The sequence below is a fragment of the Pyrgilauda ruficollis genome, unplaced genomic scaffold (assembly GCF_017590135.1).
Source record: "Pyrgilauda ruficollis isolate IOZ18807 unplaced genomic scaffold, ASM1759013v1 scaffold126, whole genome shotgun sequence".
In the NCBI taxonomy this organism is placed as follows: Eukaryota; Metazoa; Chordata; class Aves; order Passeriformes; family Passeridae; genus Pyrgilauda; species Pyrgilauda ruficollis.
Window position 1 is genome coordinate 482,826 of NW_024510988.1, and position 19,932 is coordinate 502,757.

At 50.5% G+C, this 19,932-nt stretch overlaps 1 protein-coding gene across 4 annotated transcripts in view; it reads right to left on the reverse strand.

The window, feature by feature from the left end:
• The window catches only part of CADM1 (cell adhesion molecule 1), a 131,725-nt gene that overhangs the window by 40,861 nt on the left and 70,932 nt on the right, over nt 1–19,932 (reverse strand). For all 4 annotated transcript variants that reach the window (XM_041458088.1, XM_041458087.1, XM_041458086.1 and 1 more), the window contains exons 2-3: nt 1,774–1,920; nt 716–868 (exon numbers count right to left, since the gene is read on the reverse strand). In XM_041458088.1, the coding sequence (XP_041314022.1) occupies nt 716–868; nt 1,774–1,920 (300 nt within the window). The remainder of the gene's footprint in view (nt 1–715; nt 869–1,773; nt 1,921–19,932) is intronic.

Genomic DNA, 19,932 nt, shown 5'->3' on the forward strand with positions numbered 1-19,932 from the left:
ACAAGAAACCACCTCCTTTATGGATGGGGGGAAAGGCAGCACACACACTGGCCATGCCACAAAGGCTTCTCAAAAACAACTGAAGTACAAGGCAAGAAAACTGACTTTTCCCTCGTTCTGAAGCATGATTCATGCTTAAAAAAACCCAACAAAAACCTGCATTATGTCTCCCACTTAAAAGACATGCGGTGCTGGCTTACAGGTGAATGAAATGAGTATTCTCCTTTCAAACACCTTCTCAGCATTGCCAGCAGTGAAATCAAATCCAACGAACTGTTTTTGCCTGTGCACGATTAGAGGCAGGAGCTACAAGAGCTTCCTGTGCCTGTGAGTGCTGGAAAGTGCACGGAAACTTTGAAGGTGTTGATAACTGTAATAGCAAGAGTAAAACTGCTTATAAACATCACTTAACAACGTATAAAAACCTAAGACCCAAATCTCATTAAGCAAAAGAAGGAAGATTTAAACTAATCAGCAAGTGAGATCTTACATTAAGTCACCCTGCCTGATTCAGGTTCTCCCATTAATAGAGCCTTAAAAGCTGCTGCTAATCATCAGGAACTGCTGGAGCAGAGCAGCTGCTGTCGCTGCCAGCACGTCCTCCCCTGGCCATCAGCACTCAGCGTTCAAACCCTTGCTTCCAACCCCTCTCCAGGGGGCTGGGGCTCTCCCATCCCCCTGACCCTGCGTGCCCAGGGCCTGCAGGGCTCCTTACCCAGCACCGTGATCGTGGTGTAGATCTCCTGGGGGGGGTCGGTGTAGAGCTGGCAGAAGTACCTCCCTTCATCAGAGATGGACACGTTGGTCAGGGACACTCGGAGCTCGCTGTTGGAGAAGTTCACCAGCTGGAACCTGCTGTCCTTCAGGGCTGTGGGGCAAGCACAGCCTGGGTGACTGCACGGAGGGAGGCACCGTCCCCTGCCCACCACTCCACAATCCCAGAGATCCCCACAGACAGCAGCACATCAAGGTGAGCACCCCTGGGCTCCTGATTAGCTGCTTCCTACCTTGAAGCTGGACCTATAAAAATCTTTTGGTTCTCAAATAATTTCAAATAATCAACATGAGCCAATCACAGGGCACAGCATGAAATCTTTGGACATGGTTTTATTACCAGGTGGCTTAGGGATGCGTAGGTAAAATGCTTATGGTGTTCATACAGACCCAGCACCAACTGTGGGCACTCAGGGACAGCCTAAATGAGGAAGGAATTGGAAGAAGCAGAATTTAAAGCTTTTTTCCTGTCCTGTTGCTTCCTGGGCAGAGAGTACAGGCATGTCCCCACAGTGACACTAACACAGACCATTTAAAGTGTCTCACTGCAGCTACCATGGCACTGTCACCACAGGACAGACTTATCCACTGGACATGCAAGTGATGAGAGATTTCAGTTTGGGTAGAAAGCGGCACAGATTGTCCTGAAATGTTCAGTCTTTGGTCTGAAGAGATTACTCCTGAGAACACCGCGCTGTCTCGGTGTCGCCCTGTTCAATTTGTTTGTGTCAGCTAAATATTTGGCATTCAATTGCAATTCACCCTGAATTACAACAATCAATTCCCATTGCAAAGTAAGATGCTCTGACTTTTAGAGGGGACTGTGAAGTCTTCCATTAAGGGGAAGATTATGATTGTCTATCTCACCTGTCTCCACAGAACCAGTGAACTCTAAGTGCCCAGCACTGCACAAACAGGAGGGATCTCAGCAAGTGCCGTGTCCTGAGCGCAAGTGAGGCAGAGGAGGAGTCATGACCAAACGAGGAACCACAAACTTACGCCTGAAATCTCTGAAGTAGATGGTCTGCCTGTTGGGGTTCAGGAGCTGGATCACCGAGTCGTCGCTGTTCTTGACGCGGCAGCTGATGGTGGCCACGTCCCCCTCCACCACGGTCACGTCCTCTGTCACCAAGTTCTGACCATCACCTGCAGGACACAGCAAAGGCGGGACTCGAGGTCAGAAATGACACCAGTGGGTTTTGCTTGGGAGTGAAAAGCTCCACGCCACCAACGGAGGAACATCAGCCAGTGAGCCACTGACTCTGGGTCCCCAAGCAGCTGTAAAGGAGCAGTGAGGAGGGAGCTCTGTGATGGGAATAGAGGAAGGACTGCTGCCCCGCACAGAAACACCAAAAATTCCCTTCCTCTCCCAACAGACAAATCCTGTTAAATTACCTTGAAGGAACAACTCCCTGTAAGAAGCACTTATCCTTTGACTGGAGCAGACAGACTTCAGGGAATCAGTCGTTACTCACTCTGTGTAATCAGCAGGTGCTATTAATGTCCAGAGGCAGGGGAAAGAAAGGATCCCGTGCAATTATGCCGTGGGAGCCTTGTAATCATTTCCAGGTCATCACCCCGAAAACTCTCCTCTAATGAGCCGAGGCGGCGCAGCACCGCACGCGGAGACACTCGCCTCCGACGCCAAAGGACACGGGCATGGCAGCAGAATGTGCCTTGCATTTCAATTTCTCCATCACTGCTGGAAACCAAAGTGGGAGAAATACCGAGACTTTGATTGGCAATGCTCCAAATGAAGCCAGGACACCTGGGCACTTGGCCACGGGCTGCGTGGTCAGAGAATCCTCTGCTGCTCCACAGCTGCCTTAGCCACGAGAAACACAAAAATGCAGGACTGGGACAAAGTTTGCACTCAGGAAATCTGGGGATCATATTTAAACCCCAGTTTTCCTCTCACCCTGCATTTCCTTCATTTATCTTTCTTTCCAACTTGCTTTTATAATTTGACATCCCTTGGAAACAAATGTTTGACGAAAAGGTGCATCGTTTGGAAGGAGAAAGATTGATAAACCATCAGACTCCTCTCCACACCTGATGGGCAGAAAGCTGAAGTCTGGGCACATTTTTCTGCCCTCTCAGTATAAATTTTAGATAGATTCTCCAGACTGATGAACGTGGAGGACCAACAAGAAGATTCACTATCCAACAGTAACACCCATCCTGGAGCCCAGACCCCCAGCCCCACTCAAGAGGGGCAAAGAGCCTGTCCCAGACATCTGCCTGGCTCCACATTCTGTGCATCAGGATGAAGCTGGTCCTGCTCAAAGCCCTCTGATCAGAAGATGAGCATTCAGCCACCCCACCACACTATCAGCACCCTTAACACAGTGTTCTTGAACCTTGGAGACACTTATCTGGACTCTATAATCTTAAAGGGCTTTTTCAGCACAAATGGTTCTGTTCTCAAATCCCAAACCACTGTGCAGACCCCAGAGCAGAGCCCTGCCTGTGCCACATGCTGCTGGAGGTGCTGGAGCAGCGCGGCAGAGCCACAGCCAGGCCCTGGCATCAATGAAATCAAACGTCTCAAAAGTGGTTCAAGCAAAAATATTAAACATTACTAACTGCTTCTGGGGAATAATTTTATCAAACCCATTCAAAACAAGGTTCTTGCACAAGGATCAGCTTGATATGTTCTCATAAACGCAATATTCCCTACAAATCATTAACAAAGCTATTAAGATTCGATTTCCATCTAAGCAATTATTGCCAGCATATTTTTTTACATTTACTTTAAAAGACTCAATCCTATTTTCAATTCATTAAACTGTTCCTTGCGTTTACTGAATTTTACATCAGCTTAGAAGACTATTTGAATTAATAAGAATTACAGTAGAAGTAATTTAGAAATAAATTATTTGAAGTTCAAGCCACTGAAGCTTTTCACACCGGGATGCTGCTGCGTTAAACCTGCCGAGGGATGGCTGCAGAGTCCAGCACCTGGGTCTGGGCTGGCACCAGATGCCTCTGAACGAGGCTGTTATCCAGATTAATACGGGCAGGGAGCACATGAGGACACTGAGCCCCTCCGCGGCTCGCAGCAGCCACGGCCTCCTGGGCTCTGCCTCTTTGTTCTCCATCAAAGGGTGTCTGCTCTGCTGCCCTGAACGTGCTGCACCCAGCCAGGGCGTGCACCCCTCCACATCCTGGGCCGTCCACTCCTATCTGCTCCCAGGAAAGCTATTTCCACCAGCAGCGGCAATTACGAGCTGTAAATTAAATAAAAATGCAACACAAAGCAAGAACTCTTCAGAGCCGTCCTCATTGTCAACACCTCGGCAAGTTCCTCAGTAAATATTTACTGTCAGTGTATAGGTATTTTGAGGAGCATTAAAGTACACACACACACAGCATGGCAATATTTTGGAACAGGAAATTGGCTGGGGAGGGCAGGTGAAATTTATGGACTCAACAGGGAATCTCAGGAGCTCAGAGAAGCAAAGGAAAATTACTGTTGAGAACCAACGTTAAATCCTGGCAATGCTTTGGAGCCAAACAGGAAGCCCCCAACAGAATGACATGGGACAGATTTTCATCTATCGAAGGAAAATTACTGTTGAGAACCAATGTTAAATCCTGGCAATGCTTTGGAGGGGCACAGCACAAGCAGATCCAACAGGAAGCCCCCAACAGAATGACATGGGACAGATTTTCATCTATCACCTGTGAAGGGACTATGGCAGCACAGACCAAAGCTTCCTGCTGGGACTCCAACACGAGGAACAAATCCTCATCCCAGCACGTGACAGACAGACACCAGGACAGACAGAGTCCAGGACTGGGCTCAGAGCCTTGAAAATCTTGACCTGGAGTACATGGGATTGCTCCAGAGGGAGTGGAACAGGAACAGGAATGAAGCCACTTTCTGGGGGGAGTCTCTGGGGTGAGCTCCTGTCTCACACATGCACCGCCGTTAACAAGCAAGGGAATCACCCAAAAGGGTGTTGGCAGTGCCAGGAGGAGGGAAAATACAATGTGTGCTTCCTTCATTACCCAAAGCAATTCTCCAGCCTCATTTACTGAACCCCCCTCTGAAGGTGAAAAATGACACCTTGTTTTGTACTTACTGGAAGGGGGGTGAGGAGGGGGACACAATGCTTGAGGGAGCTTTGGCTGAAACCTGTACAATTAATTTTTGCACTTGTCTTCCTGCCTTAGACCACTGCAGTCTCTCCTCTCAGGGCTGCAGACAGACACAGACGAGTAAATTGTGTTTCAAACAAGTCCCCCTCAGCTGGACACAGCCCAGGGACCTTGGCTCATATTCAGCGGTCACATTTAAAATCAATTCTTTCTCCGCTTGTAGGACACTGGGCTAGAGGGAAGCATCAGGGAGAGGAGAGGAAAGATTAAAAATACGTGCTGGGGAGCATGGTTTTTCAATTTCTATGGAATTTCTAACCACAGGTGCCCCAGCGTGAGCTGCAGCGCTGCTGGCTCAGTCTGCAGGATCCCGACACAAATGCTTTCCAAGGAAGAGGGGTTTTCATTACACCTGAACTGTGTAAGCCCGTAAACCTAAACAAAATTCCTCTTAATAGATTGAGTCAGAAGAAACAACTCACACAGATACACAAACTGCCCACGCGCTCAAGGAAAAAAGCGACACTGAGCTCCATTCCCAGAATTAACACAATTTGAATGTCAACATTCATCTATCAGTTTCAAGTACCTAAAAGGAATGTGGTGGTTAGAGCAGAGACAAGTGGGTTTATAAACACTGAGCATCCACCTCCCCAGAAGCTTTGTCTCCTCTGTGTTGCTTCTCCCTGAGCTGAGCAGCTCCTCTGCTCTCTCATCCATCACTGAGAGCTTCATCTCTTCCCTTTAACACAAATATCACAGTCTGCTTTCCAGGAAGAGACCAGAACCAGAGACTCTTGGTCAAGGATGGGATACGGGGAAAAGGAGGGGACCCAAAGGCCATTTAACCAGCCTGCAGATCTGCTTCTAGGAGGGAGAGGAGAACTGCCAGGGAGAAGCCACTGGAGCTCTGTGCATCCAGGCTCCGAGCCTTGAGAGACCGTTTTAAAGAGCTGCAGTCGTCACACTTGAACTTTGGAAAAGAACAGACAATCCACACTGATTGTGCTGGCAGGAAAAGGCAATTGCTGCCGATGGAGTTAATTTCATGGCATCTTTTCATGGGCAACAGCTGGAGACCAGGCTGCCACGGAGCACGTGGACACACGTGTGGCCCCAGTGCAGCGGGAGGGAAGGGGCTGGGGCAGAATGCAGCACTCCTGCAGCCCCACCAACGCCAGCCCGCAGCGCCCCGTGGGTGCTCAGGGCACACCGAGACACAGGTGCTCACAAAACTCACAAAACAGTCACTGTGGGAGGCTGGGCTGCAGGGAGGGCAGGAGAAGAGGCAGCTGCTGCTCCTTCCACTCCTGCACAGTCCCTAAGGAAAACCCTCCGAGGCCATGGAGCCTGGAGCCAGACGTGGAACCCCCGAGCAATTCTTCTGCCAGTGTGCCCTCACCCCAGAGGGAAATGTTGTTTTCCACCAAGATTCACAACTAACCTTTTGCAACAGCAACTTTCTCTTCTAATAAGATGTGATTACCAGTTTTGTGACCCTGAGTCAAGCCTCTCTGAGATTTTTCTGCATTCAAGTAGCTCTCGTTCCCTCTTCAGCATCTTCTCCATGGTCAGAAACAGGCTCAGCAATCCAATTCCCAGGCAAAGAGCTCTTCAAAAAAAGTGATGGTGGCAAACAAATAGAATTCTAGAAAGATCTCCCTTTTGAGTTGGTTCCGTGCCGCTCCGTCAGCTGCAATTCAGCACTGGGGAGTCTTGCCCATGAAAATTCCTTGCTGAGCACAAGAGGAACAGGGACTCTCCAGCAAGGTGCAGCTGAGCTGAACTGGGCAAGGCTTGCTCAGTGATGATGGGAATGGGGTATGGCAGCTCCATGTCTCCCTCTGAGGCACAGACTACAGCAAATTGATACGGCAATGCTCACCTTATTTGGATTTGGTATTTGGATTTCTACTTTCACATTTAATGCATGTTATCCTTCCTTTATGCCGCAGCCAGGTTTAAGAGAACTGCTCTGAGGAAGGGCTCTACCGACAGAGACAACTTTGCTGTGCCAGGTTTGGGATCCCCTGGTGATGCTCAAAGCCCCAGTTTCCATTTAGGAGGGGAAAAAGGAGTGGGAGGAATTAGCATGCACAGGAACCGTTCCCAAAACGTTGATTTCCTTGAGTCTCCCTGGCACTGTCTGCAGGGACAGAGCCGCTCCTGCCGCCAGGATCCCATCCCTGTCACAGGCTGTGGCAGCCCCAGCAGTCCCAGGGACCTCTTTCCCCTCCTTCTCAGCACAGATTTTCGCGAGCGAGCGCTTTCGGCGCCTTTGCGCAGCGCCCGCTCCTCTCCCCGCTCGCAGTCACACTTCCCCTGAATTACTCTCCACACTCAGAGAGAACGTGCAAGATGGTGCTAAAAATTACTTATTGTGAGGAGCAAGTTTACGCTATGAAACAGCCACTTCAGAGAAATATACGGCAAATTCAAGCGAGTTGCGCACAGATATTAAATTTGTGGAGAAAAAAAATGCCATTGCCACCTTTATGGCTTTTCTGGCTTAAAGAGTAAGAATAAAAGATGACAATAGCTCTGAAATTACACTGGAGGCTGCACTGACTTTAAACATAGTGAATATCTATGTGATGCAATGGCATCAGGGAATTCTTTCCACTGGCTGAAACCACAATGGTACAGGAACAAAAGTCCTGTGTTATGGCCAAATTAAAGTATTTCTTTGGATCTTAAGAACAAAATTCTTTTTTCCTGCCACGAAAGCCTCTGTGGCTGTGGCCAAAGCGTGTTTCAGACTGAAGCTGGTCCTTCACCCTGCCCTCCCCTCACGCTCCTGCTGCCGCCAATCGCCCGTCTGCGCAGATTTATGATCTGTCACCTGGGCTGGGATTAGATGTCACCCTTGTCTTTCTATTACCCAGATATTGATAGATCAAACTCCCCGGCCATACGTCGCCTGTCCCTTCAAAGGTTACTGCTGGCGGACACTGAGGATCAATATCCATCTGCTCTGTCACTGACCAGAGGGGACAAACGCGGCGCCGGGAGCGCGGTGAGGCAGAATTCGGAACGGCAGCACCCTCCTGCTGCTCTGCACATCTCAGCTTTTTGTTCCACGTTTCTAAAATGTTTCTAAGAAACAGAAGCAGCTGCTCTCTTGCCTTGTTTCCAGCAGCTGATGGTCCGTTGCCTAGACAGTAAAAGGTCACTTACTAAAGACTGTCCTTCTCCCATAAGGTCAGGGGTTCATCCAGGCGTCCCCAGGGAGCCCGGTGCGAGCGGCTCCCCGGCTCACCAGGGAGACAGAACATCTTCTGTGGCAGGATCTGAGAGGGGAGGCTGCTGAGGACTCTCAGGGGGCTCCTGGGGGTCATGGAGGGACAGAAGTGAGGGAGACCAAAGGAGCAGAAAAGGGCAAAGCTGTGAGTGGCCCCTCGGCAGAAAGTCAGGTGCCCTTCCTGACACAGCCATCACTGGCAGCCAACACCCGCCAAGGACACCACCTGAAATCCCCCAGTGCCATGCCCCAGCACTGCTTGGCAGCAGCATCAGCAAGGGAGAAGGTTTGACAACACGAGACGGTCCCAGCAGGCTGCTGCCTCCATTCAGTGTGTTTAAATAACACTCAGTTAGCATCAACACATGTTTATTATTAATGGAGCCCTAATACGGAATTCTTATCTGCATTTATCTTCCAGCTACATTGCCACCAAGGACACCCACAGCCCAGATCCAAGGAAGGAGACCTTGATTAAACCCGAGTTTCAAACACAGGTGGAATTTCCTTTGCCTGCCTTGACTTGCTCCATGGGGAGCTAAACCCTGATGAGGAGCGTAAGAGGAGGAAGCACAGATCAAACACTGAGTTTTCACAATCAAAGAGCATGTTCTGTGCATTTCCCTGACCAGAACAACACCTGCTGCCTCACACTCCTTCCTGTCTCTGCCACGGGGGTAAAGCTGCAGCAGCCCCTGCCAAAACCTGAGCACAGGAGGAGAGAATTTACATGTTTGCAGGTTTGTCACCATCGTTGTCACCTCTGCTCTTGCCCTGCGGTGGCCAGCAGCTGCCACCTGCCTCGCACGGAGCAGGGCACTGCTGGCACCTCGAGCTGGCACGAGGGGCTGTGGAGGGAGCTGCCCACCTGCTGTGTGCCCACCTTCCCCCAGCACAGAGCCCTGCTCCCGGGGGTGCCAGCCGGGGACTGCGGCTGGACAGGGACACAAGGGGGGACACCCATGCCATGGCACTGCCAGCAGCAGGGAGCCCTCCAGGGACCCTCAGCTCAGACACTCTGTGCCCTCCAAGCCCCCTGGGATGATGCCATTGCTGGTAAGGGCTGCTCTGGCACACGCTCAGTTTCTGGATCCCGCAGCACCTGCCCCAGAACACAGATTCCCATTAGTCAGAGCGACAGGGCTCCCAGTAACAAGGAATCCTGTTTCAACTCAGATGATGGGTTTCATTTTACTCTAATGAGAAGATATGTCTTATATCCATACCTGTAACCCATTTCTTGCAGACTTTTTCACATCCTTTCTATTTTTTACTGTCAGTAGCATCTGTCACAACGTGCGGTTTAATAATCTCTTTTAAACCCAAGAAATCTGTATTTCCATAAAGCACCCACAATGAATTCTGATCAACATCAGCCTGGTCTCTTCCCTATAAAAAGGACCTCCTTTCAACTGCCTGCATATTTAAGTCTGAAATCTTTAGCTCACCACTGAAATAAGCAAGAAATAGATGGCAAAATTAAAAACAAATGCTCAAACCTGTAGAAAATGTCTTCAAAACAAAGGACCTGCAAGGAATACAAGGGAATACTGTGGTTTTTTGGGGTATCCTGGCTTGTTCCCATCCTTTGGCTCAGCATGCAGCCAGCCTTAAATCCCAGCACTGTCCCTGCCCTGTCACACACAGGAGCAACTCTGTGAGCCTTGGACAAAACACCTGCCCAGCTGTTATCCCAAAACCGGGGTGTAAAAGCAGAAGAGGAAACATTTACCTGCTGGAATGACCAAGAGCTTGCACAGGGGAGTGACCCATTTGCTACCAGCCCATCACACACTGAACCCTCGAGGATGAGCCCTCCTCCACAGATTAGGCTGAGTTCCTCTTGCCCTTTGAAGTTAATTCCCAGTTTGCCATCAGGGCAGGAAGGCTGATGTCACCTTCCACGAATTGCCAGCCTTTGGAGTGGCTTTGCTCACAGGTGTTACCTGCCCACTCCTCATCTCCCTGGGTGGCAGTGCAGGTGGGAATGCCACAGTCCTGGATTGTGGAGCCCTGCTGTGCCCACAGTCATTTCCCTGCCCACCCAGCACCTGCAGGGAGGATTGTGGAGCCCTGCTGTGCCCACAATTTCCCTGCCCACCCAGCACCTGCAGGGACTCCATGCCATCAAGAAGGGCACTGTCTTTAGGGGTCTTTCCCCTCACTTTCTTTTTACTCAAGTATGTCCCCCCCTTTCAGATTTTTTAGAGACAGCAGACAAGATCTTTTCTCAAAGAACAATAGACCCCCACCAGCGACAGACGCTCCCCCACAAAACAGGTGAAAGAATCTCAGCAGCAACATTACGATCAAAGTGAGGACTCCTTCCAATTTCTACTTCCCAGAAAGGATAAAAAGGTATAAGAGAAGCCTTTAGTCTAGATCCCAGATCAGACATTATGATGAATGCTCACCTAAAGGGCAACATATTTGTAAGTTTTAAGTCTCTTGCAACACCAACTGTCCTGATTCATCCCCACGATAAAGGCAGCTCTGAGAGCTATTTTACCATATTTATTATTTTACAGAGGAGGAAGAAAAAATGTGGAATCAGCCCTCAATCTGCCACCCGTCGGATTTATAAATGTTAGTATAGGACCAGTGCTAATATCTTTAAACATTAATCTCCTCACTGCAGATCCTGCACGTCCCCCTTCAGCCTCTGCCCGGTGGCTCATCCAGGCTTGGGGAAGTAAAATGCATTTTGTTTTTTTTTTCCCTTCATCTATGGGATTTGTTTTGACTAAACCCATGAAAAGAAGAGAAAGGGCAGATGCTCCTGAACACATTCCTGCCTGCTGTCAGTGCTTTGCCAGCTGAGTGGAAGGCACAAAGCTCTGCTCCAGTGTTTATTTTTAAAGATGCAGCTTGCCTGATCCACGCTCATTCCTCATGCCTTGTTTTCAATAGAGGCTCTGTTTTCTTTGCTGGCTGCCAGGACAAAGGCAGAGCTGGGAGGAAGGGAAGAGAAACCGTGTTGTGCACACGAAAATAAACCCTTGGGTTTATAAACTGCATTAGCCCAATGCCTCTCGCTGCCTCTGCAGGTGCAGCAACAGGACTGTAAAGCATATGACAAAAAAAACCAGTAATGATGAGAGAGAAAACAAGTCTGGATGTGGTCCTCATCCCACCTTCCTCAAACCTGGAGCCAAACCCCCTCAGATGCCCACCCCATCCCACAGCAGGCACACCAAGCCCAGCACTCCTCTCTCAGCAAGCTCTTTGTAAATTTTATCACTTATTTCTTAAAGTTGCAATTGCCTTTTAAAATTAGATTGTATTTAGTTCTTAATTAAATCGTCATCGTTCTACAAAACCCCACAGGCTCTGAGGTTTAGATTGTCATTTTAAACAAAAGTAAAATGGTAAATGCCTTTTCCATCCAACACCATTAGGTATAATTAAGCAATGGGTAAAGCATACATCGTGCTATAAATGTCATTTAGTTTTACAGTGAAACTCATCAACATTTATCAAAACACTGCCTCGAGAAAGAACGAGACAGCTCCAGAGAGTGACTTCCATTCGCTGCTGCCTTTGAAGCGTCTGCTCCGAGGGAGAGCTGCAGCAAGAAAAGCCTTCCCATTACATATTTTTATCTTTTGGGCTGAAATGTTCATTTTCTGCCACGCTCCCATATGTGGCAGGATGGGTGGTGTGTAGCCATGACCAGTGTTTGGGAAGGGTGTCCTGGAGAGCCCCAAAGGCAGGGCTGGGATGAGCAATCCCAGGTAAAACAGAGCCCAAGGTAACACCAAAGCCCGGGGCCAAGGGAATTTATGGTGGGGGCAGGACGGAGCCACTGCTCCTCCCTGGGGACAGCGTCCCTGTCACAGCACCATGGGACACTGCCCAGCAGACTCCCAGCTGTCCCCACAGCCCTGCAGCACAGTGTTCTGCAGGCTGGAAGGCTGAGATAAATGGCATTTCATTCCTGCTTTCAGGTGAGGCGCCTCTGAGCCGCCACCGAAGGGATGTGAACTGTAAAGAAAGACAAACACCAGCAACGCACACCACCAGGCACCGCCGTGCTGCTTCTGTTTTAAAATCTCTACATCTCTTGTGTTCTCCCGAGAAGCATTAAAACAGTCAAACTGAGCCCATTTTGAAGCAATTTTCAATTTAGTGCTCCTCCTTGATATCCACACGGCAAACATCAGCAGGCACCGGCTCCATCCACAGGGATCGGGGCACCCTATTCCCTGTGCTGAGCCTGACGCTGCAGCTTCAGGCACCAGTCAGAAAAACAGATTTGAAATTGATGTTTCATCATTACCCGTCATTAAAAAATTATGCTGTTGTACAATCTCAGAAGTAGCAAGGAGTGAACGCTGAATGCCTCTGCCAGCGTCATTAATTCTCCCTCCCCGCCGCGGTGCAGAGGGCTGTTTTTGGGCGGCGAGGTTCTCTCCTCCTCCCTCTCTTCCTCCTCCTCCTCCTCTCCCGAGCTCCGCGGCAGTGCCGCAGCCGCGCTCCGCTCCTTCTCTGCGCGGTGTTGGCAAGGCAACGGGAGCGCAGGGCTGCGGGGAGCGCGGGGCAGGGCCCCGGCAGGGCAGGGCTGCACCCGGCAGGGCTGAACCCGGCAGGGCTGCGGAGAGCCCAGGGCAGGGCTGCACCCGGCAGGGTGTCCCCAGAGCAGGGTCCCAGCACCCCCGGCAGGGTCCCCAGCAGGGTCCCAGCAGCCCCGTCCCCAGCAGGGTCCCCAGCAGCCCAGGCAGGGTCCCCAGCAGGGTCCCAGCACTCCCGGCAGGGTGTCCCCAGCAGGGTCCCCAGCAGGGTCCCAGCAGCCCCGTCCCCAGCAGGGTCCCCAGCAGCCCAGGCAGGGTCCCCAGCAGGGTCCCAGCACCCCCAGCAGGGTCCCAGCACCCCCAGCAGGGTCCCCAGCAGCCCCGGCAGGGTCCCCAGCAGGGTCCCAGCAGCCCCGTCCCCAGCACGGCCGCCCGGAGCCCGCGGAGCCCCCGCGGCGCTGCCGGCCCGGGCTGTGCGGTGCTGCCCACCCGGAGCGCACGCAGCGACCAGCGGAGCAGCTCCCTCTGGAACTGCACACGGGTTAGGTACCCTCGGGGTTCGGCCAGAACCCCGCCATGCCCACCCCAGCCCTCTGGCTGACACTCCTCCCTGCCTGTCTGTGCACAACCATTTCAATGGGACCGGTGCCGGGAACAGCGATGGCCACAAAGCAAAGGCGGCACCAGACATGAGAGAGCCGTGCTTGTCATCTTATGGAAAACCCCCCAAAATCAGAGGAAATACACAAGAATCTCACTTTTGCCCAATTTCTTTTTGCCCTTCTTGTTCTCAAGCAAGTATTTTCCATCTCTCATGCTCTCTCACACCCGTGGGAAGCCCTTGCCCAGCCTGCACTGGGATGTCCCCAAGATCAGGGCAGGCAGAGGGGACAGCAGGAGGACACGCTTTGCGCTGCTCCTCTGCCACGCTTCCAAGCTCAGACACAAATGAATTTTGGTCAGCACAAACCTGTACTCCCCCCCAACAACCCTCCTCCTGTCCACAGGGAGTGTCAGAACTACCAGCAGGGAAACAAACTCCTGATCTCCAGCCCTCTGCAGTGCCCTGAAGGAGAAGGGAATAAGGATTTACAGGTGGAGTGAGCAATACAGCCAGGGATTTTGGAAATGGACACTACATCCAGCACCAATCCTCCAGGTCACCTTCTTTGAAAACTGCAAATACAGAGAGGCCACCCCACCAAAAATCCGTCTTCTTAACTGCTTGAAACTAAATTTAAAATGCATGTATGCAGTGTTCCTCTCTGCTCGCTATTCTGAGCTTCTCCTTTGGCCTTATGATAAAAGAATGCAGGAAATTATAGCCAACCTTCCCCCAGCCCGGAAAAGGGAATTAATTACTGCAAGCACAAAGTCAGCGCTCTTCCAATAAACCAATGCAATCCATCCAGGCACTGAAAAGCAAGGAAAACATCCTGGGGGCTCGATACCTTGCTAGCCATTCACAGCATGCACCGCCGTGGATATTGCAGAACAGCTGTGCCTGGGACTATCACAAAGCCAACATTATCTCTGCCATTATTAGAATTAAATAAAGCCTCTCCTGCTCGATGTGCCCAGGATTACAAACCACCTCAAACCCCTGCAGCTCTCGCCATGCCTGGCCCCGGGCGGCTTTACCTCCTTTAGCCAGGATTAGCTGGACTGCAGTGACCAGGGACTAAGTTCCTCAGGGTGCCAAGCTGCCACCACCCCTCCGTGCCACCCAGTGCTGCACAGCAGCTCTCTGGAACATTCCGAGGAGCCCAGTGTGGGCCCACGGGAGGGATGTGGGGCTGGGGGCTCACTGCTCACATCCCAACTCCAGCTTTTTCAATCCTGCTCCCCCCGCCCCGTCACTGCTGCTCTTCCCTGTCCTCCTGGGCACAAACCTGGGCGATATGGGGAGCCCCCAGAAAAACCTGGTACACCTCTTTTTTACTGCAATTTTGGTTAAACCTGCTCTCTCATGCCCACGGGGCTGAGCACTGCTGCAGGTGGGGCAGCCCATCGCACACCAACAACCTCCCTTCTTTCTACTGTACACACAGTGAGTGTATTTCAAATAAAAATACACTCCAACCATCAAAGCCAGGCAGGCTCCAACCCTCCTGCTGCCATGTCACAGGAGACATGAGACCTTTTACAGATGTTGCCAACTGCAGCTGAAAATCTACCAGACATTTGCTTAGCATTTCTTGAAAGAACAGTTTCAATTAGACACATTCTTCACAGTTCTCTTCTCAAAGCCCAACAGTTTGAAGAGATCTGCTTGTTTTTGCCAAGTTTTCATGAACTGTAAGCCTGGCCCCCTCGCACTCAGCACATCAAGGGTAGGATATTTAAAACAAGGCTCATTTTCAATGGAAATGCTACACAATAAATAACTCAGCAGTGCTGTTGTGAAAATTTCAGATTTCAGCAGTTGACTTTTAATCAGGAGCTGCATTTGCACCTGAGAGCAAGAGAAATCCTCCCCTTAATCACTTGCATTTAAAACCACTTTATAAAACCTGCTCTAACTCAGAGCACAGTCTGCCCAGAACACCCCTCCTTAAGCCCCAGCAACCGCCACCTTCCAGTAAATGCTGCTCTCACCAAACTGGATGACACACCACATTTTGGAGCTACAAACGAAGGACAATTCCTCATGGGTATTTTTCTAGCAAGGCACTGAAATGACAGTCTGGTTCAGGCTGGCTTTTAGAAGTGGTTTATAAACGTTAAAAGGGTTTTTCTGCTGAGGAGCCACTTGAGCAGATCCTGTAGCGAAGGCGCTTTTGGGTTAGGGATTATTTTTTTTTTGCTAAACCTGCCAGGGTTGTGTGTTACTGAAAGGTTTGCAGGCAGGCAGCTGCTCTGGAGCATGGGTGCCATCAAGCACTGGAGTCAGGCACTCACTGGGTTTTGCTTCCAAAGTGACACCAACACCTCGCCCAGGCCTGAGCCCCAGCAGCCTCCCTGCAAGCACACCCCTCCCTCAGCTCACCTCCTCAGGCTGTGCCTTGGAATCATCACCCTGGGATAACCATCCTGTGAATGGAATGTATTAATGTATCTCAGCTGATGAGACAAAACACTCAAGTTTCGTGGAAAAACGCTTTGACACAGACACCATATGCTCAACACCCACAACGAGGCAGGTGACTTCAACCTGCAAAATTTCCTTTTCCTACTGCCTGTACTTAATTTGGGAGCAGCTCATCCTGCTCTCATCTCCTGAACACAGGGATCTAAGCAGCATGCATGGGAATGGATCGTGGAGCACAACAGGTTCTTCTCCAGCTGGGGCTGAATCCTCCTTGTGGATACCCCGCGCGTGATGAACGGCTGTGGAGTTTGGGCTGCTTATGGGAACAAAACAAGCCATCTTGAATCTGAAGGTTTTATGGGTATGCTGTTTCGTGTAATTTTCAGAAAAAAGAATTACATTCTGCTCATTAGCAAACGCCGCTGCACAAAGCGGAGGGCTCTGCAAGAGGATTACACGCGGCAGCGCGGGCACAGCGGATAACGACTCCAGTCAAATTCTATTTTAATGTGCCCAAAGAAACAATAGCGCAATCAAACGGGGGGAGGGAATCAGAAAAGAAGGAAATTCATCTGCCGTACTCTTCCTTTCCATCCGAAATGCAATACAAGGAATTAAACTTGTCACTCTCAACTGCAAACCGCACCACAGAGAGGAACCACGTGCGGTTGCCTCTGGCATCAGCGAGCCCAGGAACCTGTCCTTGCACCGCCAACCAGAAGGTTGGGAGTGCTGGCCTGCAGGATGGGGAGCACTGGTTCCCTGAACCTTGCACCAAGTGAAATTTCCAGTTTGCAATCATCCACCCTGAGCTGGCAGAGCCTTGTGGAGACACGAGGACACACAATGTTACTGTGGGCACTGTACTGGTGCCATGCCTCACACTGAGTCACAATCCACACCATACCTGCTGTGTTATTCAAAATCCCAGGGACAAGTGTTTCACTCAGACTCAGATGGTTTTTGTTTGTCTTTTAAACAAACACCAACAAAATGTTCTCTGATAGTTACCCACACAGACACGAACAGCCTGTCTCTGAGCAGCCTCAGCAATAACTCACTGCAGAAGCCAAAGCAGTTCTTATTCAAACTTCACTTCTTATTTGGAACCCACCAAACTCCAGAGGAAACATTCACAATAAGGAAGCTTTGAAACACTCCGATACAAATCCCAGATTTGTAAATAAATGGGAGCTTGGTCACAAGGATGGTGACACGGTGCCTGTCACCAGCACCAGCCTGCACCCACGATCCCACTGCTGCTTCCCAAAGACCAGCTGGGGCAGGCATCTTCAGGAACACCAAGCTCAGTCAGAGCAGCTCCTCCATCCCCTGCCACCCCACAGCTGCTGAGGATGGTGCTGGTACCAAAGAAGCAAAACCTTCTGAAGCAGCAGGTGAGTGTTTTGCTATGAGACTCGCCCAGCTGAGAACACCCCTTGCAGCACTTTTCTGGTCCAAAAAAGGCTCAACTGCGCCTCGTCCCCATCGCCAGAAATCATTAATGGTGAAACCCCAAAGAGCTGCAGCTTCTCAGCCCTCTTCCCTTGCTGCCACCCTGCTCCCCTGCCGGAGCCTGGTCACACTGCCAGAGCCGGAGGGAACAGGGAATGTTCCCAATGGTGATCCCAATTAACAAGCCCACAGCTATTCACGTTCAAAGGCTTCGCAGCTTCCATTGAACGTTTCCCTTTTGTCTTCCTGTCCCTTCCCAAAGCGAGGGCTCATTACTGCTGCAGCCCCGGCTGTAATTGCTTGGGAATGCGGCTCTCGGCACAATACCCCAGAGAAGCTGCTTTATGAGGCTCCTCATGCTACTGAAGAATGCCATGAAAACCCCAATCCCAGATGTCTGGCTCCGGACCAGGGAACTTGGCGGGCCTGACGAGATTTCCATCGCGCTGCTGCGGCGTCGCGCTTATGTAAGGGCGGCGCTCACAAAGGGACACTGTAGAACAGAGACTGCCCTCGCAGGGAACGAGCTCTTGGCAGCACCTTTCACCTTTCGTGCCCTACACAGGGCCTAGAAAGGAATCCAGCACCTGCACTTAAGTTCTGCCCAAGTGAAACCATGAAGGCACCTTCTGCCCACGGGGAATGAGCAGTCAGAGCATCTTAAAAGAGAGCAGGGTCAAGAAATACCCCGCTGCCTGCCAGGGTAGTGGCCAGATGTGCCAAACTTGGGGCAGTTTGGGCAGTGTGGATGCTCAGAGTCATGGGGCAGCCTGTCAGCTGTTCCTCACAGAAGAGCAACACATTACAGCAAGGAAAAATACCTTATGGATGAGCTCTTCAGCATCACAGAGGCAAAGTGACAATAATCGTTTTAGAACAGAGAAACAGGTCAGGAACAGCCTCAACTGCAGCAAGAGAATCACTTGTGCACCAACTTCCCCCAGCAATGGGCAACCAAATGAAACGGTGGAATTACCCGTGTTAACAGCTCTCACGTGGCTTACAGCACTTAGAGCAGGCTTTGGACCAAAGCCACATGTTCCAGTTTCTGCCTGAACTGGAAGGGATGACCAAGGGCAATGGGAGGCAGTATCACCAGAAAAGCACTGATTTCTCTGCAGTAAATTGTCACCCGGTAAGAATCCTGCTCCTGCCAGGACAGCCGTAGATCAACCGTGCCATGCACCCAGCAGAACACAGGAGAGTTCTGCCACAGAACTGCCCTACCCAGGGTGTCTGCAGCCGCAGCGCTTCGGTGCCAGCAGCACTCTAGGAACAGAAAATAAACACAGTGGAGCCTCTCAGAGAGACTGCCAAGCTCACAAAGCCAGACCTCCATGCGGCACCAGGAGCTTCCTCAGCGTCCCCCAGGATGCTTTGGCACACCTGGACACACAGAACTGCTGTCCGTCACTAAGAAAATGATTTTTCTGACTTCAGCCCATCAGCCATTATTTTTGTCACCAAACACAACCCATGTAAGACGTGCTGACGTGTCTCAGGTGCCGTGTGCTACCTGCAATGCACATGGGGCTCTCCAAACCATCACTTCCCAGCCCCAAAATGCACCTCCTCAGCAGCAGAGGAGGGAAAGCAGCTCTCCTGGCTCAGGGGGCAAAGCCAACTTTCCCAAACCACCCTCACTTGTCCCACCAGGCAGGAGCACTGCAACCCTGCCAAGGACAGGGGAAAGGAGAAAGTATAATTGACTGGGAAAAGGATGTAGGGAAAGTCCTTAGCCAGAGGCTCCAGACCACAGGAAACGCAGGTCTTTACTCATTGAAGACAAAGCTGAATTTTCCTTGTTTGTCAGCTCGGGTCCTGCCACCACGTCCCTCCTTCCCCCGGGGGGTTACAGAGAGGAAGGTTTTCTGCGAGTGACACCCATGGCGTTTGACAGATTGTCCTTCTGCGAGAGGCAAATGGAGGATTGGGCTGCTAAAAGCATCATCCTGCTTATCAATCTACGAGCAGCATCTTTAAAGGTCACAAGTGGGGAAAAAAATAAAAAAATCAGCTACTCATTCTAATTCCTCGCAAACAGGAGCTCGTTTTTCACAAATCCACCCTGCCGTGCTCGGTAACGTGACCTTTCACTTACAAAGAGAACAGCCAATTTCTGACTCTCAGGCGTTACCCTCCCTTCTTTTCCATAAATTAAACACAGCCTTTGTAGCTCCTAACAGGCTTTTCCAGCAGTCCCCTAAAGCTGCCACAGCTGTTCTGGTTTTGGTCCTGCTGAGGTTCTGGAGCCCACTCAATGGGCAAATAGGGAAAAACAAAACTTCACTAAAAAATGGGTTCTGTCACCACAGGGTGCTGGATGCCAGTCCAATCCCCAACTTTGCCAATACTATCAGCATGATACTGGCCTCTTCAATGGGAATTTTTAATGGTACCTGCTATACAAGTAAAGATATATTGAAGACAATACAAACCAAGGAAATTTGATAATAAGAACATGACCTGTTCTCTCCAAATCCTTCCCTTTCTCTGCTACAAAAAAAACAGATCAAAACTGGAGTCAAGTCGGAAGATGTGGAAGTGGAGCCAAGTACAACCTGGAGGACTTGTGGAGCCCTCAGAGGAGATCACAGTATGCCTTTTTCAATCCTTGTCTATTTTTAACTACTCCAGACTGCCAAACTCAAACCAGTAGCACCCCAAAAGCCACTTTAGAGCTGGGGGTGCTGACCTGGACTCCCACCCAAGAAGGCAAAGGAACAGAGTCATCACTTCCTACAACACAAGACACAACCACAAAGAGGTTTAACAGGATTTGCCTGAAAAGCCACATAACGATTGTATTTAACACA